General features: G+C 39.2%; 1 protein-coding gene across 1 annotated transcript in view; it reads right to left on the bottom strand.

Moving 5' to 3' along the window:
* Positions 1 to 18,848, bottom strand: part of DNAH11 (dynein axonemal heavy chain 11) — a 424,128-nt gene that overhangs the window by 47,350 nt on the left and 357,930 nt on the right. The window contains exons 71-75 of the mRNA XM_073630040.1: positions 15,263 to 15,385; positions 13,732 to 13,925; positions 13,217 to 13,365; positions 10,739 to 10,866; positions 1,942 to 2,169 (exon numbers count right to left, since the gene is read on the bottom strand). Coding sequence (XP_073486141.1) covers positions 1,942 to 2,169; positions 10,739 to 10,866; positions 13,217 to 13,365; positions 13,732 to 13,925; positions 15,263 to 15,385 — 822 coding nt within the window. The remainder of the gene's footprint in view (positions 1 to 1,941; positions 2,170 to 10,738; positions 10,867 to 13,216; positions 13,366 to 13,731; positions 13,926 to 15,262; positions 15,386 to 18,848) is intronic.

Here is an 18,848-nt window from a genome sequence, read left to right on the forward strand (position 1 = left end):
AATGTACAGATTTATTTTCTCGCTTTCTTCCTGAGCTTATCATTTACTATTTACTCTTAAGGATCAAATTATTTACCAGCTTATAAAAGGGTAAATATATGGTGTTTTCAATTCAATTATCTTTCATATACACCATGTAAAAAGAAATCAGATTGATTTAACTTGGAATGGACTTCCAGCAAAAGTAGTGAGTCAGTCAACAGTAACTGGATTTAAACATACTTGGGACAAACATAGATCTATACTCAGACAAAATAGTGAACAAAAATAAGAAAAAAACCTTGCTCACCACAAAATAGAAAAATAGAAAAAAAAAAAGGGATAAGAGGAACCAGCAAGTAAATATAATATACCTTCCTATCTATTTGCTAATGCTTACAACATAAGCATTACAATAGTCAATGTTGATTGAGAGAGTGAAGTTCCACTTTAAGTAACACTATTAATGTAGAACAATGCTTTAAAAAACAAAACTTTATTTTATGTAGCGTTTGTTATATTTGTGAATGAGGGTTGGGCATTTTTGTCCTTTATATACGTAAACTCTGCAGCAATGAACAGTAGTTCTAGTTTACACATCTCAAAACGTAAGTCAATCTTTTCCCTTTTTGAAAAACATTATATTTCAACTTTTCTCACAAGGGAGTAAAAGTGGTTGCACACTGAATGTTTGCTGATATTTTGGCTAATCTAAAAATTGCTAAAAATTACATTTAGTGAAACACAGCTATACTGAATTAAAATATACACTGAAAATACACTATAGTTTTCCTTTACGACCCTTGGGCAACCATAGCTGAGGGATTTCCACCCTTAAAAGCCAGACAAGGCCTGGTGACACTACTGCTCAGCCTTGCAAAATGCACTATATGGACAAAAGACCTGACTATCATTGCTACACTATATGGCCAACATTATCTGGTCACTCCTCTAAATTATTACGTTCTGGTGTCTCCAGTAAATATGAGTCAGGTCATTTCATCCAACATTTGTATACCTGACTTTACAAATTTGTTTTTTGGCTGAATAGACATCAATTCCAACAGATGCACTCCTAATTAATACAGGAAGCCTTCCCGTAAGAATGGAGGCTGTTTTTAGCTGGGGACGGGGGAACAGGGGGAAATCCATGTTTTGAAATGGGATGTCCATCTATCTCATATAGATGAAGTTATTCCACACACTTTTGGCCATATAGTATATGTCATGTAATCCTGAAAAGAGTGTAGGGTGGTTTAGGAAGCTGGGATGTTAGGAAGGATGTTCCACTTGGGTACCAGAGTCTTTCAAGAAGCCATGGATATACTGAGTCTGGTAAATGCAAGCAATCATACAAATTTCAGATAGCATGTAGGAGTGCAATAACCAGTGAATCCAATTACCAGAATTGGTCATTATTCAACTAGTTGGAAAACCTCTGTAGGCCATTCAGTTTCATCAACAAAACTGTAAGCAAGTTCCTCACTGCATATTTTGTGCCATTTTGTATTTACAGACAGTTTAGGAGGAAAAGTCCTGTGGGTGTTTGTTATCATGGTGACAAGTTGAACTGATGCCTCACCTGTTGTCATTCTTGGTAAGGGGTCTGCCAATATATTGAAACCTACTGTTAAAGGACGTAGCATATACTGCCACGCTAGAACACAATGCATGCTTTGATACAGATCAAGAACAATCAGCTGAACTAGAAGCTATCAAATAGATCATATAACTATGGACCTTTGTAGTAATGAGTATTATATACTGTAAATATCCAGTAAAACAATATATTGAGGTGTAGGAAATTTGGTTAAATAGATCACAAAGTCTAGCATTTATTGATTAGAGCAAACAATGGAATTTCATCATGTAAGATGCAGTAACTGTGTGTCAGGCCCTTCTTGACATAAAAAACTGATAACATTTGAATCAAACCCCTCCTAATGGGTGGTGAAATATTACCTGGTCAAAGTTGTATAGAGCTGCATGCAGGTTAGCCAGCATTCCTGAAGGGGGTTCATTTGTGATTTTTATAGAGTTCTCCAGTATTCCTTGGGGAATTATATGTTCATCTAGGGTAGAAGCTGGCTCAGCACTGATGAAGATCCTGTAGTCCTCATGACTTCCTGTGCTATATTTTTCAAGAAGACTCTCCAATGTCGCTAGCCACTTGGCCACTAAGTGGACATTCTATCAACCAGATAATAAGACAAATACATAAATAGGTTAACTATTAAAAAACAAAATACCTATATTATATATATATATATATATATATATATATATATATATATATATATATATATATATATATTTACACAGTCAGGTCCATAAATATTGGGACATCGACACAATTCTAATCTTTTTGGCTCTATACAGCACCATAATGGATTTGGAATGAAACAAACAATATTTGATTTAACTTCAGACCTTCAGCTTTAATTTGAAGGTATTTACATCTAAATCAGGGGAATGGTGTAGGAATTACAACAGTTTGTATATGTGCCTCCCACTTTTTAAGGGACCAAAAGTAATGGGACAATTGGCTGCTCAGCTGTTCCATGGCCAGGTGTGTGTTATTCCCTCATTATTCCATTTACTAGGAGCAGATAAAAGGTCCAGAGTTCATTTCATAGTGTCCTATTTGCATTTGGAATCTGTTGCTGTCAACTCTCAATATGAGATCCAAAGAGCTGTCACTATCAGTGAAGCAAGCCATCATTAGGCTGAAAAAACAAAACAAACCCATCAGAGAGATAGCAAAAACATTAGGTGTGGCCAAATCAACTGTTTGGAACATCCTTAAAAAGAAAGAACGCACTGGTGAAGAAAACACCCTTCACAATAGTTGGCCAGATCAAGTACACTCTCCAGGAGGTAGATATATGGGTGTCAAAGTCAACAATCAAGAGAAGACTTCACCAGAGTGAATACAGAGGGTTCACCACAAGATGTAAACCATTGGTGAGCCTCAAAAACAGGAAGGCCAGATTAGAGTTTGCCAAACAACATCTAAAAAAGCCTTCACAGTTCTGGAACAACATCCTTTGGAAAGATGAGACTAAGATCAACTTGTACCGGAGCGATGGGAAGAGAAGAGTATGGAGAAGGAAAGGAACTGCTCATGATCTAAAGCATACCACCTCATCAGTGAAGCGTGGTGGTGGTAGTGTCATGGCGTGGGCATGTATGGCTGCCAATGGAACTGGTTCTCTTGTATTTATTGATGATGTGACTGCTGACAAAAGCAGCAGGATGAATTCTGAAGTGTTTCGGGCAATATTATCTGCTCATATTCAGCAAAGTGCTTCAGAACTGATTGGACGGCGCTTCACAGTGCAGATGGACAATGACCCGAAGCATACTGCAAAAGCAACCAAAGAGTTTTTTAAGGGAAAGAAGTGGAATGTTATACAATGGCCAAGTCAATCACCTGACCTGAATCCAATTGAGCATGCATTTCACTTGCTGAAGACAAAACTGAAGGGAAAATGCCCCAAGAATAAGCAGGACACTGAAGACAGTTGCAGTAGAGGCCTGGCAGAGCATCACCAGGGATGAAACCCAGTGTCTGGTGATGTCTATGTGTTCCAGACTTCAGGCTGTAATTGACCACAAAGGATTTGCAACCAAGTATTAAAAAGTGAAAGTTTGATGGATGATTGTTAATCTGTCCCATTACTTTTGGTCTCTTAAAAAGTGGGAGACACATATACAAACTGTTGTAATTCCTACACCGTTCACCTGATTTGGATGTAAATACCCTCAAATTAAAGCTGAACGTCTGCAGTTAAAGCACATATTGTTTGTTTCATTTCAAATCCATTGTGGTGGTGTATAGAGCCAAAAAGATTAGAATTGTGTTGATGTCCCAATATTTATGGACTTGACTGTATATATATATATATATATATGTATATATATATATATATATATATACACACACACACACACACACACACACACACACACAAGAATACCCCAGAGCATGCATGTAAAGCGAAAATGTACTTAAAGTGAAGCAATACCCTTTCTCTTTCCAATGCATGTACTGCATTCCAATAGTCATTTACAGGCATAACTAATTACCTAGGCAAGCTGGCCGACCCCAAAATCAGATATGTTGTAGTCCTGGGTCCCCTCTCGGTGCTCCCCAAGTTTGGTGTCTTTGTCATTTATGGTTTGAGAGCAGTGCTAGGTCAAGCTGACCAAGATTTCCCATAGACACCAATGTTAAATGTTAAAAACCGAGAGCAGGACCATGTCAGGCTGTTCAAGATTAATCAAAGATGCCAATGTGTCCGTACTCGCGAGTGTACATAAAGTAAGTGTACTTAACGCGTGGTATGCCTGTATATTAATATATATATATATATATATATATATATACAGTGGGGCAAAAAAGTATTTAGTCAGCCACCAATTGTGCAAGTTCTCCCACTTAAAAAGATGAGAGAGGCTTGTAATTGTCATCATAGGTATACCTCCAACTATGAGAGACAAAATGTGGAAACAAATCCAGACAATCACTATGTCTGATTTTTGAAAGAATTTATTTGCAAATTATGGTGGAAAATAAGTATTTGGTCAGTATCAAAAGTTCATCTCAATACTTTGTTATATATCCTTTGTTGACAATGACAGAGGTCAAACGTTTTTTGTAAGTCTTCACAAGGTTGTCACACACTGTTGCTGGTATGTTGGCCCATTCCTCCATGCAGATCGCCTCTAGAGCAGTGATGTTTTTGGGGTTGTTGCTGGGCAACATGGACTTTCAACTCCCTCCAAAGGTTTTCTATGGGGTTGAGATCTGGAGACTGGCTAGGCCACTCCAGGACCTTGAAATGCTTCTTACGAAGCCACTCCTTCGTTGCCCGGGTGGTGTGTTTGGGATCATTGTCATGCTGAAAGACCCAGCCATGTTTCATCGTCAATGCCCTTGCTGATGGGAGGAGGTTTGCACTCAAAATCTCAGGATACATGGCCCCATTCATTCTTTCATGTACACGGATCAGTCATCCTGTTCCCTTTGCAGAGAAACAGCCCCAAAGCATGATGTTGCCACCCCCATGTTTCACAGTAGGTATGGTGTTCTTTGGTTGCAACTCAGCATTCTTACTCCTCCAAACATGACGAGTTGTTTCTAACAGTTCTACTTTGGTTTCATCTGACCATATGACATTCTCCCAATCCTCTTCTGGATCATCCAAATGCTCTCTAGCTAACCTCAGACAGGCCTGGACATGTACTGGCTTAAGCAGGGGGACACGTCTGGCCCTGGCGGCGTAGTGTGTTACTGATGGTAGCCTTTGTTACGTTGGTCCCAGCTCTCTGCAGGTCATTCACTAGGTCCCCCCCCCGTGTGGTTCTGGGATTTTTGCTCACCGTTCTTATGATCATTTTGACCCCACGGGGTGAGATCTTGCGTGGAGCCCCAGATCGAGAGAGATTATCAATGGTCTTGTATGTCTTCCATTTTCTAATTATTGCTCCCACAGTTGATTTCTTCACACCAAGCTGCTTGCCTATTGCAGATTCAGTCTTCCCAGCCTGGTGCAGGTCTACAATTTTGTTTCTGGTGTCCTTCGACAGCTTTTAGGTCTTCACCATAGTGGAGTTTGGAGTGTGACTGTTTGAGGTTGTGGACAGGTGTCTTTTTTACTGATAACAAGTTCAAACAGGTACCATTAATACAGGTAATGAGTGGAGGACATAGGAGCCTCTTAAAGAAGAAGATACAGGTCTGTGAGAGCCAGAAATCTTGCTTGTTTGCAAGTGACCAAATACTTATTTTCCACCATAATATGCAAAAAAATTATTTAAAAAAATCAGACAATGTGATTGTCTGGATTTGTTTTGACATTTTGTCTCTCATAGTTGAGGTATACCTTATGATGACAATTACAGGCCTCTCTCATCTTTTTAAGTGGGGGAACTTGCACAATTGGTGGCTGACTAAATACTTTTTTACCACACTGTATATATACACACACACACACACACACACACACACACACACACACACAGTTAGGTCCATACATATTTGGACACAAGCACAATTTTTAAAATAAAAATGAAACAATCCAAATGAATTTGAAGTGCAGACTTTCAGCTTTAATTCAAGGGGTTGAACACAAATAACAAGTACACATTTTCAGAGGCTCAAATGTATTTGGACAAATGAATATAATCATAAAGTGTTCATTTTTTATATTTTGTTGAGAATCCTTTACTGGCAATGACTGCTTGAAGTCTGGAACCCATGGACATTACCAAAGACTGGGTTTCCTCCTTTCTGATACTTTGCCAGGCTCTAACTGTAGCTGTCTTCTGTTGTTTTTTGTTTGTGGGTCTTTCTGCCTTTAGTTTTGCCCTCAGTAAGGGAAATGAATGCTCAATTGGGTTGAGATCAGGTGACTCGGCCATTGCAAAATATTGCACTTCTTTTCCTGGGCTGCTTTTGCAGTGTGTTTTGAATCATTGTCCATCTATACTGTTTAGTGCCGTCCAATCAACTTTGCTGAATTTGGCTGAATCTGGGCTGACAGTATATCTCTAAACACTGCAGAATTCATCCGGCTGCTTCTATCATCTGTCACATCATCAATAAACACCAATGACCCAGTGCCACTGGAAGCCATGCATGCCCATGCCATCTCACTGCCTCCACCATGTTTTACAGATGACCTTGTGTGCTTTGGATTATGAGCTGCATTCCCAGCATTCTCCACACTTTTTTCTTACCGTGATTCTGGTACAGATTAATCTTAGTTTCATCTGTCCAAAGAATGCTTTTCCAGAACCAGTCTGGCTTTTTTAAATTTTTTATTGGCAAAGTCTAATCTGGCTTTTCTATTCTTCAGGCTTATAAATGGTTTGCACCTTGTGGTAAACCCTCTGTATTTGCTCTTGTGAAGTTTTCTCTTGATTATAGACTTTCACAATGAGATGCCCACCTCCTGGAGAGTGTCCTTCACTTGTCTGGATGTTGTGAATAGGTTTTTCTTTACCATAGAGAGGATTCTACGATTATCCACCATTATTGTCTTCCCTGGAGGTCCAGGCATTTTTATGTTGCTGCTATCTCTCTGATGGGTTTACTGCCTCTTTGTTTCCCTGCAAAGGTAAAGCATAATAGGCTACTATGCATCACATAGTAGCCCATTATGTGTCACTTACCCGACACAGGAGCCTGCGATGTCACCGCTGTCCCCTCTTCCACGAAGCATCATCTTCTTTCCGGGTATCGCGGCTCCGGTGCTGTGATTGGCTGGAGCCACGATGACATCACTCCCGCGCATGCGTGATGGTGCCGCCATTAACGGCATGATCGCCGTTAGAAATGGCACGCTCAGTGCGCCTGCGCGCTGTTGTCTACGGCACATGCACCATAGACATCGGCACCTGTCTTTTGGAAATATCTCGTAAACCATGTAGGTTTAGGAGATATTTCTTGCACCTACAGGTAAGCCTTAATCTAGGCTTACCTGTAGGTAAAAGTGGTCTGTAAGGGTTTACAACCACTTTAAATCAAATTGAGATGCTGTATCATGACCTTACACAGGCTGTTCATGCTGGAAAACCCTCCAATGTGGCTGAATTAAAACATCTCTGCAAAGAAGAGTGAAAGACTCATTGCCAGTTATGGCAAACGCTTGATTGCAGTTGTGGCCGTCAAGGGTGGCACAACCAGTTATTAGGTTTAGGCGGTAATTACTTTTTCACATAAAGCCAGGCAGGTTTGGACAGCTTTTATGCCTTAATAAATGAAACCATCATTTAAAAACTGCATTTTGTATTTACTCAGGTTATCTCAGGTTTACTCAGAGTCATTTAAGTGTGACAAATATGCAAAAAAAAAAATCTGAAAGGGGGCAAATACTTTTTCACACAACTGTATATATAACCTAATGTGTGATGAAACTTAAATGCCCCTAGGTTTTGTGGAGAACTTTCTTTTTCTTTGTCTTTTTATAAATTGTCCCCTATACCTGTAAAAGTAAAATATTGTAAGAATTTTTAGTATCACATATAGTATTTATAGTACTAAAGACAAGAAAGTTCTTAGGAGACCTTGTCCAAAAGAACTAATCAGATCCCTTATTTTTTTTTCCAATCCAAGTGCCTGCATCATCTTGTTTTTAGCTCTGATGGAGGGGGGGGGGGGGGGGGGGGCGAAAAACAAGATGATTTTGTAAATTTTTGTAATGTGTTCTATTGTACATCATGGAGATTTGTTTTTGCTGCAGATCTCTGACAGAGCTCTAGTCTTCTACAAAGAACCACTAAAAAAAAAGCTATAATAATGATATATATATATATATCTAGATATATATATATATCTAGATATATATATATATATATAGATATATATATATATATATATATATATATACACATACACAGTTAGGTCCATATATATATATTTGGGCACAGGCACCATTTTAGTTTTTTTCAGGTATTTGCCAAAACATATTCAAGTTATAGTTACATAATGGATATGGGCTGAAAGTGCATACTCTCAGGCTTAATTTGAGCCTATGTACATCCAAATCAGAGGAAGGGTTTAGGAATTATCGCTCTTAAGAATAGCCTTGTTTTCAAGGGACCAAAAGCAATTGGACAATTTGATCAAAACCTGTTTCATGGCCAGGTGTGCACTACTCCTTCATTATTTCTTCATCAATTAAGCAGGTAAAAGGTCTGGAGTTGATTCTAAATGTGGAATTTGAAATCTATTGCTGTGAACCTACATCATGCGTTCAAAGGAGCTGTCCATGGAAGTGAAACAGGCCATTGTAAGGCTTCAAAATCTAAACAAAACCATCAGGGTTTACTTCCTCTTTAAGTCTGGGCTTTCACTAGGCCACTCCAAAACCTAACTTTTGCTTTGTTTGAACCATTTGAAGGTGGACTTGCTGTTGTGTTTCGGATCATTGTCCTGCTGCATAACCTAAGTGCACTTGAACTGATGGCCAGTCATTCTCCTTTAGGATTTTCTGGTAGAGGTCAGAATTCATGGTTCCATCAATTATGGTAAGTCGTCCAGGTCCTGAAGCTGCAAAGCAGCCCCAGACCATCACGCTACCACCACCATGTCTGACTGTTGGTATGATGTTCTTGGTTTGAAATGCTGTATTAGTTTTTTGCCAGATGTAACGAGACGCGCGCCTTCCAAAAAGTTACATTTTTGTCTCATCAGTCCACAGAATATTTGCCTAAAAGTCTTGGGGATAATCAAGATTTTTTGGTAAATGTGAGATTAGCCTTTGTGTTCTTTTTCGTCAGCAGTGGCTTTGGCCTTGGAACTCCATTTTTGCCCAGTCTCTTTTCTTATTGTTGAATCATGAACAATGATCTTACCTGAAGCAAGTGAGGCCTGCAGTTCTTTAGATGTTGTTCTGGATTCTTTTATGACCTCCTGGATGAGTCGTCGTCATGCTCTTGGAGTCATTTTTGTAGGCCGGCCACTCCTGGGAAGGTTCACCACTGTTCCAAGTTATCTCCATTTGTCGATAATGGCTGTCCCCGTGGTTCACTGGAGTTCCAAAGCCTTAGAAATGGCTTTGAAACCCCTCCTAGGCCAATACACGTACATTACTTTGTTTCTAATCTGTTCTTAAATTTCTTTAGATTGTGGCATGATGTGTTGCTTTTTGTTATCAGTTAGTGTGCTTCACTTTGTCATACAGCTTCTATTTATGTGATTTCTTGATTCCACAGGTCTGTCAGTAATTAGCCTGGGTGTGGCAAGTGAAATTTAACTCAGCTTTCCAAAAAAATTGTTGTTAATCACAGTTCATTCATGATTCAGCATGGGAGGGGGCAATTACTTTTTCACATAGGGCCAGGCAGGTTTGAACAGCTTTTTTCCCTCAATAAATTAAATAACAATTTAAAAACTGCATCTTGGATTTACTCAGGTTATCTTTGTGTAATATTTAAATTTGTTTGATGATCTGAATCATTTAAGTATGAGAAATATGCAAAAAAAAAATAAAAAATCAGGAAGGGGCAAATACTTTTTTATACAATTGTATTTTTTGAAAAGAAAAAAGGAATCTGATTCGTTTTTTTGGGCAAGGTCTCCCAAGGACTTTATTTTCTCCAGTTTTGATAAATAAAGTATGTAATACTAAATATTCTTACAATTTTTTACCTTTAGGCTTAATTTACATAGGACGTTTTATAACCTCCCCTGAATGATTTAACTTGACAGATAGTAAACAACATTTAAAAACATCAGTTTTTCCACGTCTACATGCCCGCGTTTAGCCGCATTTGCGTGTTTTTTTTAAATAGTCAAAAATGTATCTCCATTAAAAACGCCTGTAAACAAAACGCAGCTAAACGCCAGTTACCGCGTTTACAAGCTGGTACAGGCATTTGCTGTTTCAAATGCCTCTGAACATCTGTCCTGAATGCATTTTTTTGCTTTCCAAAATATGCTTCTCAACTGCCTAAAAACGACTATAAACGACCCTGTGTACATGTACTGATAAGATAACATAAAGGAGAGTTCAGGGGCAGCTGAAAAAAAAAACGCCCAACTTCTACTAAACATCCGTTTACCAGAAGCAGTGTACATGAAGCCTTACACAAAGAAGGATGGTGGCATATATGTAATAGCAGCAAACAGTATTTTAAGTAGCAATAAAATTAATCAACAGTTTATTATTTTAACTTGTTTTTTTTCTGTACCTGTTTTGAACCACTCAGAGTTCACAGTCAGCTAGGGCAGTCATTTGATTGCACTTACCTGCAGGATTACCCAATGGCCTTGCTCTGCAGCTTTTTCCATAGTCTCCTCTGCTATCTTCTCTTGCCCCTGTCCCAGAGATATGTTATGGAATTTTCCAGAATCAATTGTAAAACCAAGTTTTTTTCCTAAGAAATGAAATACACATTACCCAAAAGTTAGAACATAGGTTCCTTCTTAACCAATGACAACATCAAGGTCACTATCTTGTTATTTCTTGCCTTGACAGTACTACCTCTGCACAAACTATCCCCTCTGCAGTCTATCATGAATGCTTCTGTCATCTACCTCACCTACTGCTCTGCTTTGACCATCCCTCTCTGCCAATCCCTTCACTGGCTTTTGCTCTCATCCAGCAAATACAATTCAAGATCCTAACTACATATGAAGTCATGCACAACTCTGACCCAAGCTACATCACCAACTTTGTCTCAGAATATCAGTAAAAACCATCCACTCCACCCCTCTCAGGACCCTTCTGCTCTCTCATCACCTCTTCCCATGTTCATGCCAGTATTCTTACCCCTTAAAATTTTCCACATTTTGTCATGTTACAACTAAAAACATAAATGTATTTTATTGGGATTTTATGCGATAGACTAACACAAATTGGCACATAATTGTGAAGTGGAAGGAAAATGATAAATGGTTTTCTAATTTTTTTACAAATTAATATCTGAAAAGTGCGGCGTGCATTTGTATTCAGCCCCCGAGTCAATACTTTGTAGAACCATCTTTCGATGCAATTACAGCAGCAAGTCTTTTTGGGGATGCCTCTACCAGCTTTGCACATCTAGAGAGTGACATTTTTGCCCATTTTTCTTTGCAAAATAGCTCAAGCTCTGTCCGATTTGACGAAGAGCATCTGTGAACAGCAATTTTCAAGTCTTGCCACAGATTCTCAATTGGATTTAGGTCTGGATTTTGACTGGGCCATTCCAACACATGAATATGCTTTGATCTAAAGCATTCCATTGTAGCTCTGGCTGTATGGTTATGGTCGCTGTCCTGCTGGAAGGTGAACCTCCTCCCCAGTCTCGAGTCTTTTGCAGACTCTAACGGGTTTTCTACTAAGATTGCTCTGTATTTGGCTCCATCCATCTTCCCCTCAACTCTGACCAGCTTCCCCATCCCAACATGATGCTTCCACCACCGTGTTTCACGGTGGGGATGGTGTGTTCAGGGTGATGTGCAGTGTTAGTTTTCAGTCACATAGCGTTTTGCTTTTAGACAGAAAAGTTAAATTTTGGTCTCATTTGACCGGAGCACCACCTTCCACATATTTGCTGTGTCCCCCACATGGCTTCTCGCAAACTGCAAACAGGACTTCTTATGGCTTTAGTTCAACAATGGCTTTCTTCTTGCCACTCTTCCATAAAGGCCAGATTTGTGGAGTGCACGACTAATAGTTGTCCTGTGGACAGATTCTCCCACCTGAGCTGTGGATCTCTGAAGCTCCTCCAGAGTTACCTCTTAACTGCTTCTCTGATTGATGCTCTCTTTGCCCGGCCTGTCAGTTTAGGTGGACGGCCATGTCTTGGTAGGTTTGCAGTTGTGCCATACTCTTTCCATTTTTGGATGATGGATTGAACAGTGATCCGTGAGCTGTTCAAAGCTTGGGATATTTTTTTTATAACCTAACCCTGCTTTAAACTTCTCCATAACTTTATCCCTGACCTGTCTGGTGTGTTCTTTGGCTTTCTCTCTGGTTCTCTAACAAACCTCAGAGGGCTTCACAGAACAGCTATATTTATACTGAGATTAAATTACATGCAGGTGGACTCTATTTACTAATTAGGTGACTTCTCAAGGCAATTGGTTCCACTAGATTTTAGTAAGGGGTATCAGAGTAAAGGGGGCTGAATACAAATGCACGCCACGCTTTTCAGATATTTATTTGTAAAAAATTTGGAAAATTATTTATCATTTTTCTTCCACTTCACAATTATGTGCCACTTTGAGTTGGTCTATCACATAAAATCCCAATAAAATAAGTTCAGGTTTTTAGTTGTAACATGAAAAAAACGTGTAAAATGTCAATGGGTATGAATACTTTTTCAAGGCACTGTAAATTTCAGACTCTGAAAGTCAGAATCAACGGTCACACAGAATGTTCATGGACACATCTCTTGCTTACCTTTTCTAATGTATACTACAAGGCTTGCTCATTAAGGCAGAAAGCAATGTCCAATGTATACAGTAACCAAGGGCAGTCAATCAGGGTAATTTTTCTACTAACTTGGCTGCAACGGTTTATTCCATGTCATCACTGATTTTTGAAAGGATTACTGAATAAGCCCAGGTATGAAGTGCTGTTTTAGGTTTGTTTACTGTGTGGTGAACAGATCCTAAATAACAGTAGCAGATAATCCATGTATATGAGCCCACACATACATAACTGGTATATACGCATTGATAGCAAATGTTAATGCACACAGCAGCTAAACCATTTTGCTATGTGAAATGAATGACATTTACCTAGAGTTTCAACATCTTTCAGTGGGTTGACACCTGGAGACAAGATGAAGAAAACAGGTGTGGCTGGACTGGTTTCCTCAAAGGATTTGGCCAGATCTGGCCTTGCCCCTTCCACGTACTTTGACCCAAGTTTCTCTTCCACAAAATTTCTGTTGAAGTGTAAAACCATTGTAAGAACTTATTAACAATGAGGAAACTCATTTAATAAAAAAAAAAAGAAAAAAAAAAGATAACATGATTCTTGTGATTGAATTTGGTACTGACAGGTTCTGCATACACGGTACTTTAGTATAAAGCTTATTGTAGCATAAAAAAGTAATGTCTACTACCACAGGCCATGCTTAGATCTCAACAATGCAGAATCAAGCGTCAGCTCCCTCTCATGGAAGTAAGAACGACTGTAAAAAATCCAATATGCATTTTTTCTCTCTTTTGTTGCAAACAGCAATTTAATCTGAATACACAAAAAATCTGCACAAAAAAAGAAAAAACAATTACTAGGAATAAAGCCAAACCTGATAGCGTAGGTCATTCTGTCTGGCCGCAATGCTCTTAATATAATAAGTTTCTGTAAAGAGCTCTTGTTTTTCCACTCCTGTGGAAGTTTCTCCTTTTCTGGACACTCTGACTCCGCCATTTTTTTCCATCGTTTTGCTGATCCTTCTACATCTCTGTCTAACCCATTGAATTCTTCCAGTGTAGAAATCAACTGCATTAGATTAGACCGATAAATACAGGATTCATAAATAGACCTATATGACACATTTTATGGCTTCTAAATATTGGCATAAAGAGTGTTGTTTCTAAATTCCTAATTACATGGATTTCTAAAATATTGGAGAGTGGGTGAATTACAGTCACCCATATACATTTGCTACAGATACTTATACTGTTTTAATATTCTAACTGCTCAACACAACAAGATAAAAGAAGACAAAATATACACACTGTACATGCTTATCATACCCAAAATGCTAATTTATCACACCCCAAAAAATATTCCTACTCTAAACTAAAATGTAATTTTCTGTCAACTTTGGTCGAAATATTAACCCAGCTCCTAATCTTCTTCCTGCCACCGACGATCATTGCACCAAATATTATGCCAATGGCAAAATTACCACCTGGCCAAAAATTTTATCTTCCAAGGCAATTACAAGCTGTAGTATTTAAATGCTTATATTTGTGGCACAAAGATACAATGTTCCTATACTATCAGCTCTAGAAAATGTTTTCCAACATGTCTGGGCAAAGTACATACAATCTGGGATAAATCAATTGGTATCTGTCTTATTCAAGCTATATAATTAGGGCTTGTATCCAAACAAGCTGTGTCAGTAAATTCTGGGACATATTTAATGCCATAAGGCCAAAATCAGTTGTGTGCTTTACCACAGTGACCTCTCAGATGTTATAAATTAGAGACTATTGAAAGCTGGTATTTGATTGGCTGTTACGGGTTACACGCTGCTACTCTCCGTTTCCAACAATGTAAAATTTCAGTAATGTCTAAAAGAACTAGTTAACATTATATAAACACCCATTTTTTTACATGTTTTATTTGGTATTACATTTGTTTGCATTGTAATTGAGTCCTTAAAAAAATATTTAATATAGCATGTGAAGCATTAATGGTTTTAGAAACTGAATCTGACATAAATATTATGATACAGATGGTCATTTATGCTAATAAGAAACATTTGCAGAGACAACATTTCCTGGAATAACTTGTTATGGTCCCTGGAAATCAGGTACAGGTGTCAGTTAAACTTTACAGTATGGAAAGATGATAACCCCTATCTCTCATTATGAACTGCTTATACAGGGCTTTATCAATTGTGCCATAAGCACCTTGCCCTCTTTCATGCCAAGTCTGAGACTAATAAAAGGCGTGGGCATGTCACATCCAATATGCAGGCTTTTTCAAAACTTGGGATATAACACGGGATGGGTGATACATATGCTTAAAAGATTATCGAACTAACAAAAATAGAACACTATTAAGGAAGCATGTTTCATGACATACGTTCCTAATCATACAAATACCTTGATAGCACTCCATGATTGAACAGACAAAAAGTCAACAGGGCTCTGATAAACATGGTCCACTGGAAACCGTAGGAGAAAGTCCAGTTCAACTGAGTCAATTTCCTTTAATTTCAGAAGAATCTTCAGTTTTAAAAAGAAAAAAAAAATTAAACATACCTCTGAAATAATTCATACTATTTGTAATAATTTCGGTGTTGTATGGAAAAAAGTAGACTATCGCAACGTAAACCTTTTATGGTATATAATCCCTAAGACATCTTTCACACTGAGGCAGTTTTCAGGCATTTTAGTGCTAGAAATGGCCTCTAAATAGCGCCTGAAAATCGCCTCCCATTCCTTTCAGTGTCTTTTCACACTGGGGTGGTGTGCTTGCGGGACGTTAGGAAAAGTCCCGCAAGCAACATCTTTGGGGCAGTTTGGGAGCGCTGTATATAGCACCCAGCCTGAAAAGCACTTCGGAAGCGCCGTGACACAGGCGTTTTTAACCCCTACTTTGGGGTTAAAAGCAGCACAAAAGCAGCGGTAAAGTGCTGCTAAAACGAGCGGTGCTCTACCACAAAAGCTCCTAGCTATCTCTACGGACTACAGAATCACTCTCCTCTATGTCATGGGGAAAAGAGACAACACTGCAACTCCATAAATACAGTACAGAGAATAAAATGTGTCACACTTGGACAGGGAGTGTGTTAAAGCAGAACTACAGTCGGCCTCTTAGGTGGCTCTGCCCCCCCCCCCCCCCCGTGCCGCCGCCACCACTGCCAATATGGAAAATGCAGAGATGTGCCAGCGGTTCTGCTCAGGCTTCGGGTCCTGGTAGACCACATTGGTGCATCTGTGTATGTGCAGTTGATTTTCTGCACATATGCAAAAATAGTGAAAGGCTTAGGACTTTTCTGATAGCCGTCTTTGCATGCGCAGGTGGTTGAGGAAATCAGTGCAGCTGTGGTAAAGGGTTCTTTCAGGACCCGATGCCCTGTAGCACATCTGCGCCCACGCAGGGAGTGGGGAGAGAAAAGCATAATTCTCATCTAGGCGGTTAATCAGGGAGAGGTAAATTTTGATCAGTGTGCGTCAGCTCTTGCTCGACAGATGTTTACCATTTAATCAACTTCTGTCAAAGGGAAGTGCTTTGCCAGCATGGCTACCTTGTAAATATAAAGGAAAAAAGCCTGAAATCTAATACAACCACTACATCCAAAGACTGGTAAGTTTCAATATATTACAATTTTATTTTAGTATTTAGATACACTTTAATGAGAAATGCTAATGGAGTGCTGTAAGTACTGTATTTGCAAGGGAATACAGCAACAGATGTATCAGTTATGTGAAATCTACAAAGAAAACAGCATGGTTTACTCAAAAACAATAGTGATCTGTGGAAATATTTCACATGCCACTCCAGGTGACCCCACAATCACATCTCAGGTGTTGGTTCAGCTCAAAGCTATCCAAGCAACTAATTGTGCCAGCAACAGAAATGCCACACACTGAAAAGCAAAATAATATTCTTCCTTTATTAAAATAGCTAGTGGGAACAGACTCTACTCTGACATGTTTCAAAATGGGAACAGAATTCTGCTCTATGCCTAGCACGAATGTCAGAATAGAATCTTTCCTGCTGACTGTTTTAATGAAGGAAGAATATTATTTTGTATCTTGGTGTGTGGCATTCCTGTTGCTGGTACAATGGAATAGTGATATAGTTAGTGATGTATTTTTACCTGCTTACTCTCAAAGCACGCTCAGATCATTTGCCCTAGTACATGGATGCACATGGCTCAGCTGTACTAATTTTTGAAAACAGGAGCAAAGAAACATGTAGCAAAAGTAGAGCTATTATCAATAGTCTCCAAATTATTTCATACCCCGGTTCAATGTAATATGGATCCTATGCCGAATTGATCTTTTATCCAAAGGCACAATGTCTTTAATTTAAAATTCTATCCTGCTCAGCAACACGCCTCCCCCCCGCCACAGTGGGAAAAGGACTGTGGAATCCACTGGAGTCAGTGGTCCAATTTTGGGACAATATTGCTCATGGATCTTTCAATTCCTCCTTTTTGGATGCTAAATATAAGCTTTTACTAAGATGGTATATGATACCCTCCAGCATAGCTAAATTTGTGCGGTGTGCCACTGACCATTGCTTTCGGGGCTATGGCATGGCTGCCACTCTGGTCCATGTGTGTGGTGGGACTGCCCATGGATCAAACTTTTTTTTTTGGATGAAGGTATATTAGCTATTATACACAGTTATTGCAGACAGTAGTCCCAAGAACCCCTATGTGGCTCTGCTCAATTTAAAACCTCCCTTATGCACTATCAATCAATTCAGATTGATTTAATTTATATTCACACCAGCAAAACAAACTTTGGCTAAAGCTAGGAAGTCATGGGTCCCATCTGTAGTTCAGGTCAAACAAAATATGTTCTATATTTAAGCACTTAAAAAACTGCTGCCACCTCTGTAATAGAACTAAGAAATTTTGGAAGATTTGGAACCCCTTGATCTGGAACTACCCAGGGAGGAATCCCAGGGTCCATCCTGCAGACTAGGATTGGTCCTGGCCCAGCTCCAGTCTGCCAACCTGATCTTTTTTCTTCTCCCCCTTTTTTTTTCCTCTTTTACTTGTTTTTCTCTTTTTTATTCTTTTAGACTTAACCTGGCCGTAGACGGTTTGATTCTCAGCCATTTCAGCAGTACCCGGCCAAGCTTCGAACCATGTGTGGGTAGGTTGACTGTATCAAAGTTGATTGACCAATCAATTTGGGTGCAACCAGCCTGTGGAATTTTACATGAGATTATTGCTAGCAGCTGTTACAATAATCACTGTGTTCCCCCAGCAGGGACGGCTTACCTCGCACCCCCCCCCCCCACCAGAAAAACACAACAGCACCGCAGGAGGGATTCCCCTATTACCAATGACTATGTTGATGGGGGAATCAAGCAATTTTCTTTCCTGCTTGTGGTTGCAGGAAAGAAGATCGCTCCATCTATGGCCGGCTTTAATATTTCTCCTTTTTGTGTTTAGTCAGCGTTAAGCCTGCAGCCTTGCCGCTGTCCTTTTGACTACTGGGGGTTTTCCACAGTTTTGTTAAGAGGATGGTACTTTTTGATAGAGCCACATGCACTCACTCATTTTGATCTCAAATGCTGAATACCTAGCCCCTCATATGCAGTGTCTACTGGCACGTGGGTTTTTGCCTCGCTTACCTCTATTGGTGGGACTAACTGTTTTTTCATTTTTTTTCTGTATTATATCGAAGCCTACGTGTTGTATTGCACTTGTTTGAGCTTTTGATCACTTTTGGGTCTCTGTTAAACACATACTGTACGTTTTGTACATAAGCTGCACTACGAAACAAAATAATTGCTTGATGTTATGGGCTTGTTTATAATGCTTAATAAAAATCTTTTGAAACAAATTACGGGTCTGATCAGGTGTAATGAAAAACAGCTCCAATTTTGCTCCAAAGGTCTCTGTGTCCATTAGGAAACATCAGTCTCTGAGTATTCCTGGTAGGATGCTCCATCAGTTCTTCTGAAGAACTTCTCAATTAGTATAAAACAGTCCAGTTAATG

The sequence above is a fragment of the Aquarana catesbeiana genome, linkage group LG05, assembly GCF_042186555.1.
Source record: "Aquarana catesbeiana isolate 2022-GZ linkage group LG05, ASM4218655v1, whole genome shotgun sequence".
In the NCBI taxonomy this organism is placed as follows: domain Eukaryota; kingdom Metazoa; phylum Chordata; class Amphibia; order Anura; family Ranidae; genus Aquarana; species Aquarana catesbeiana.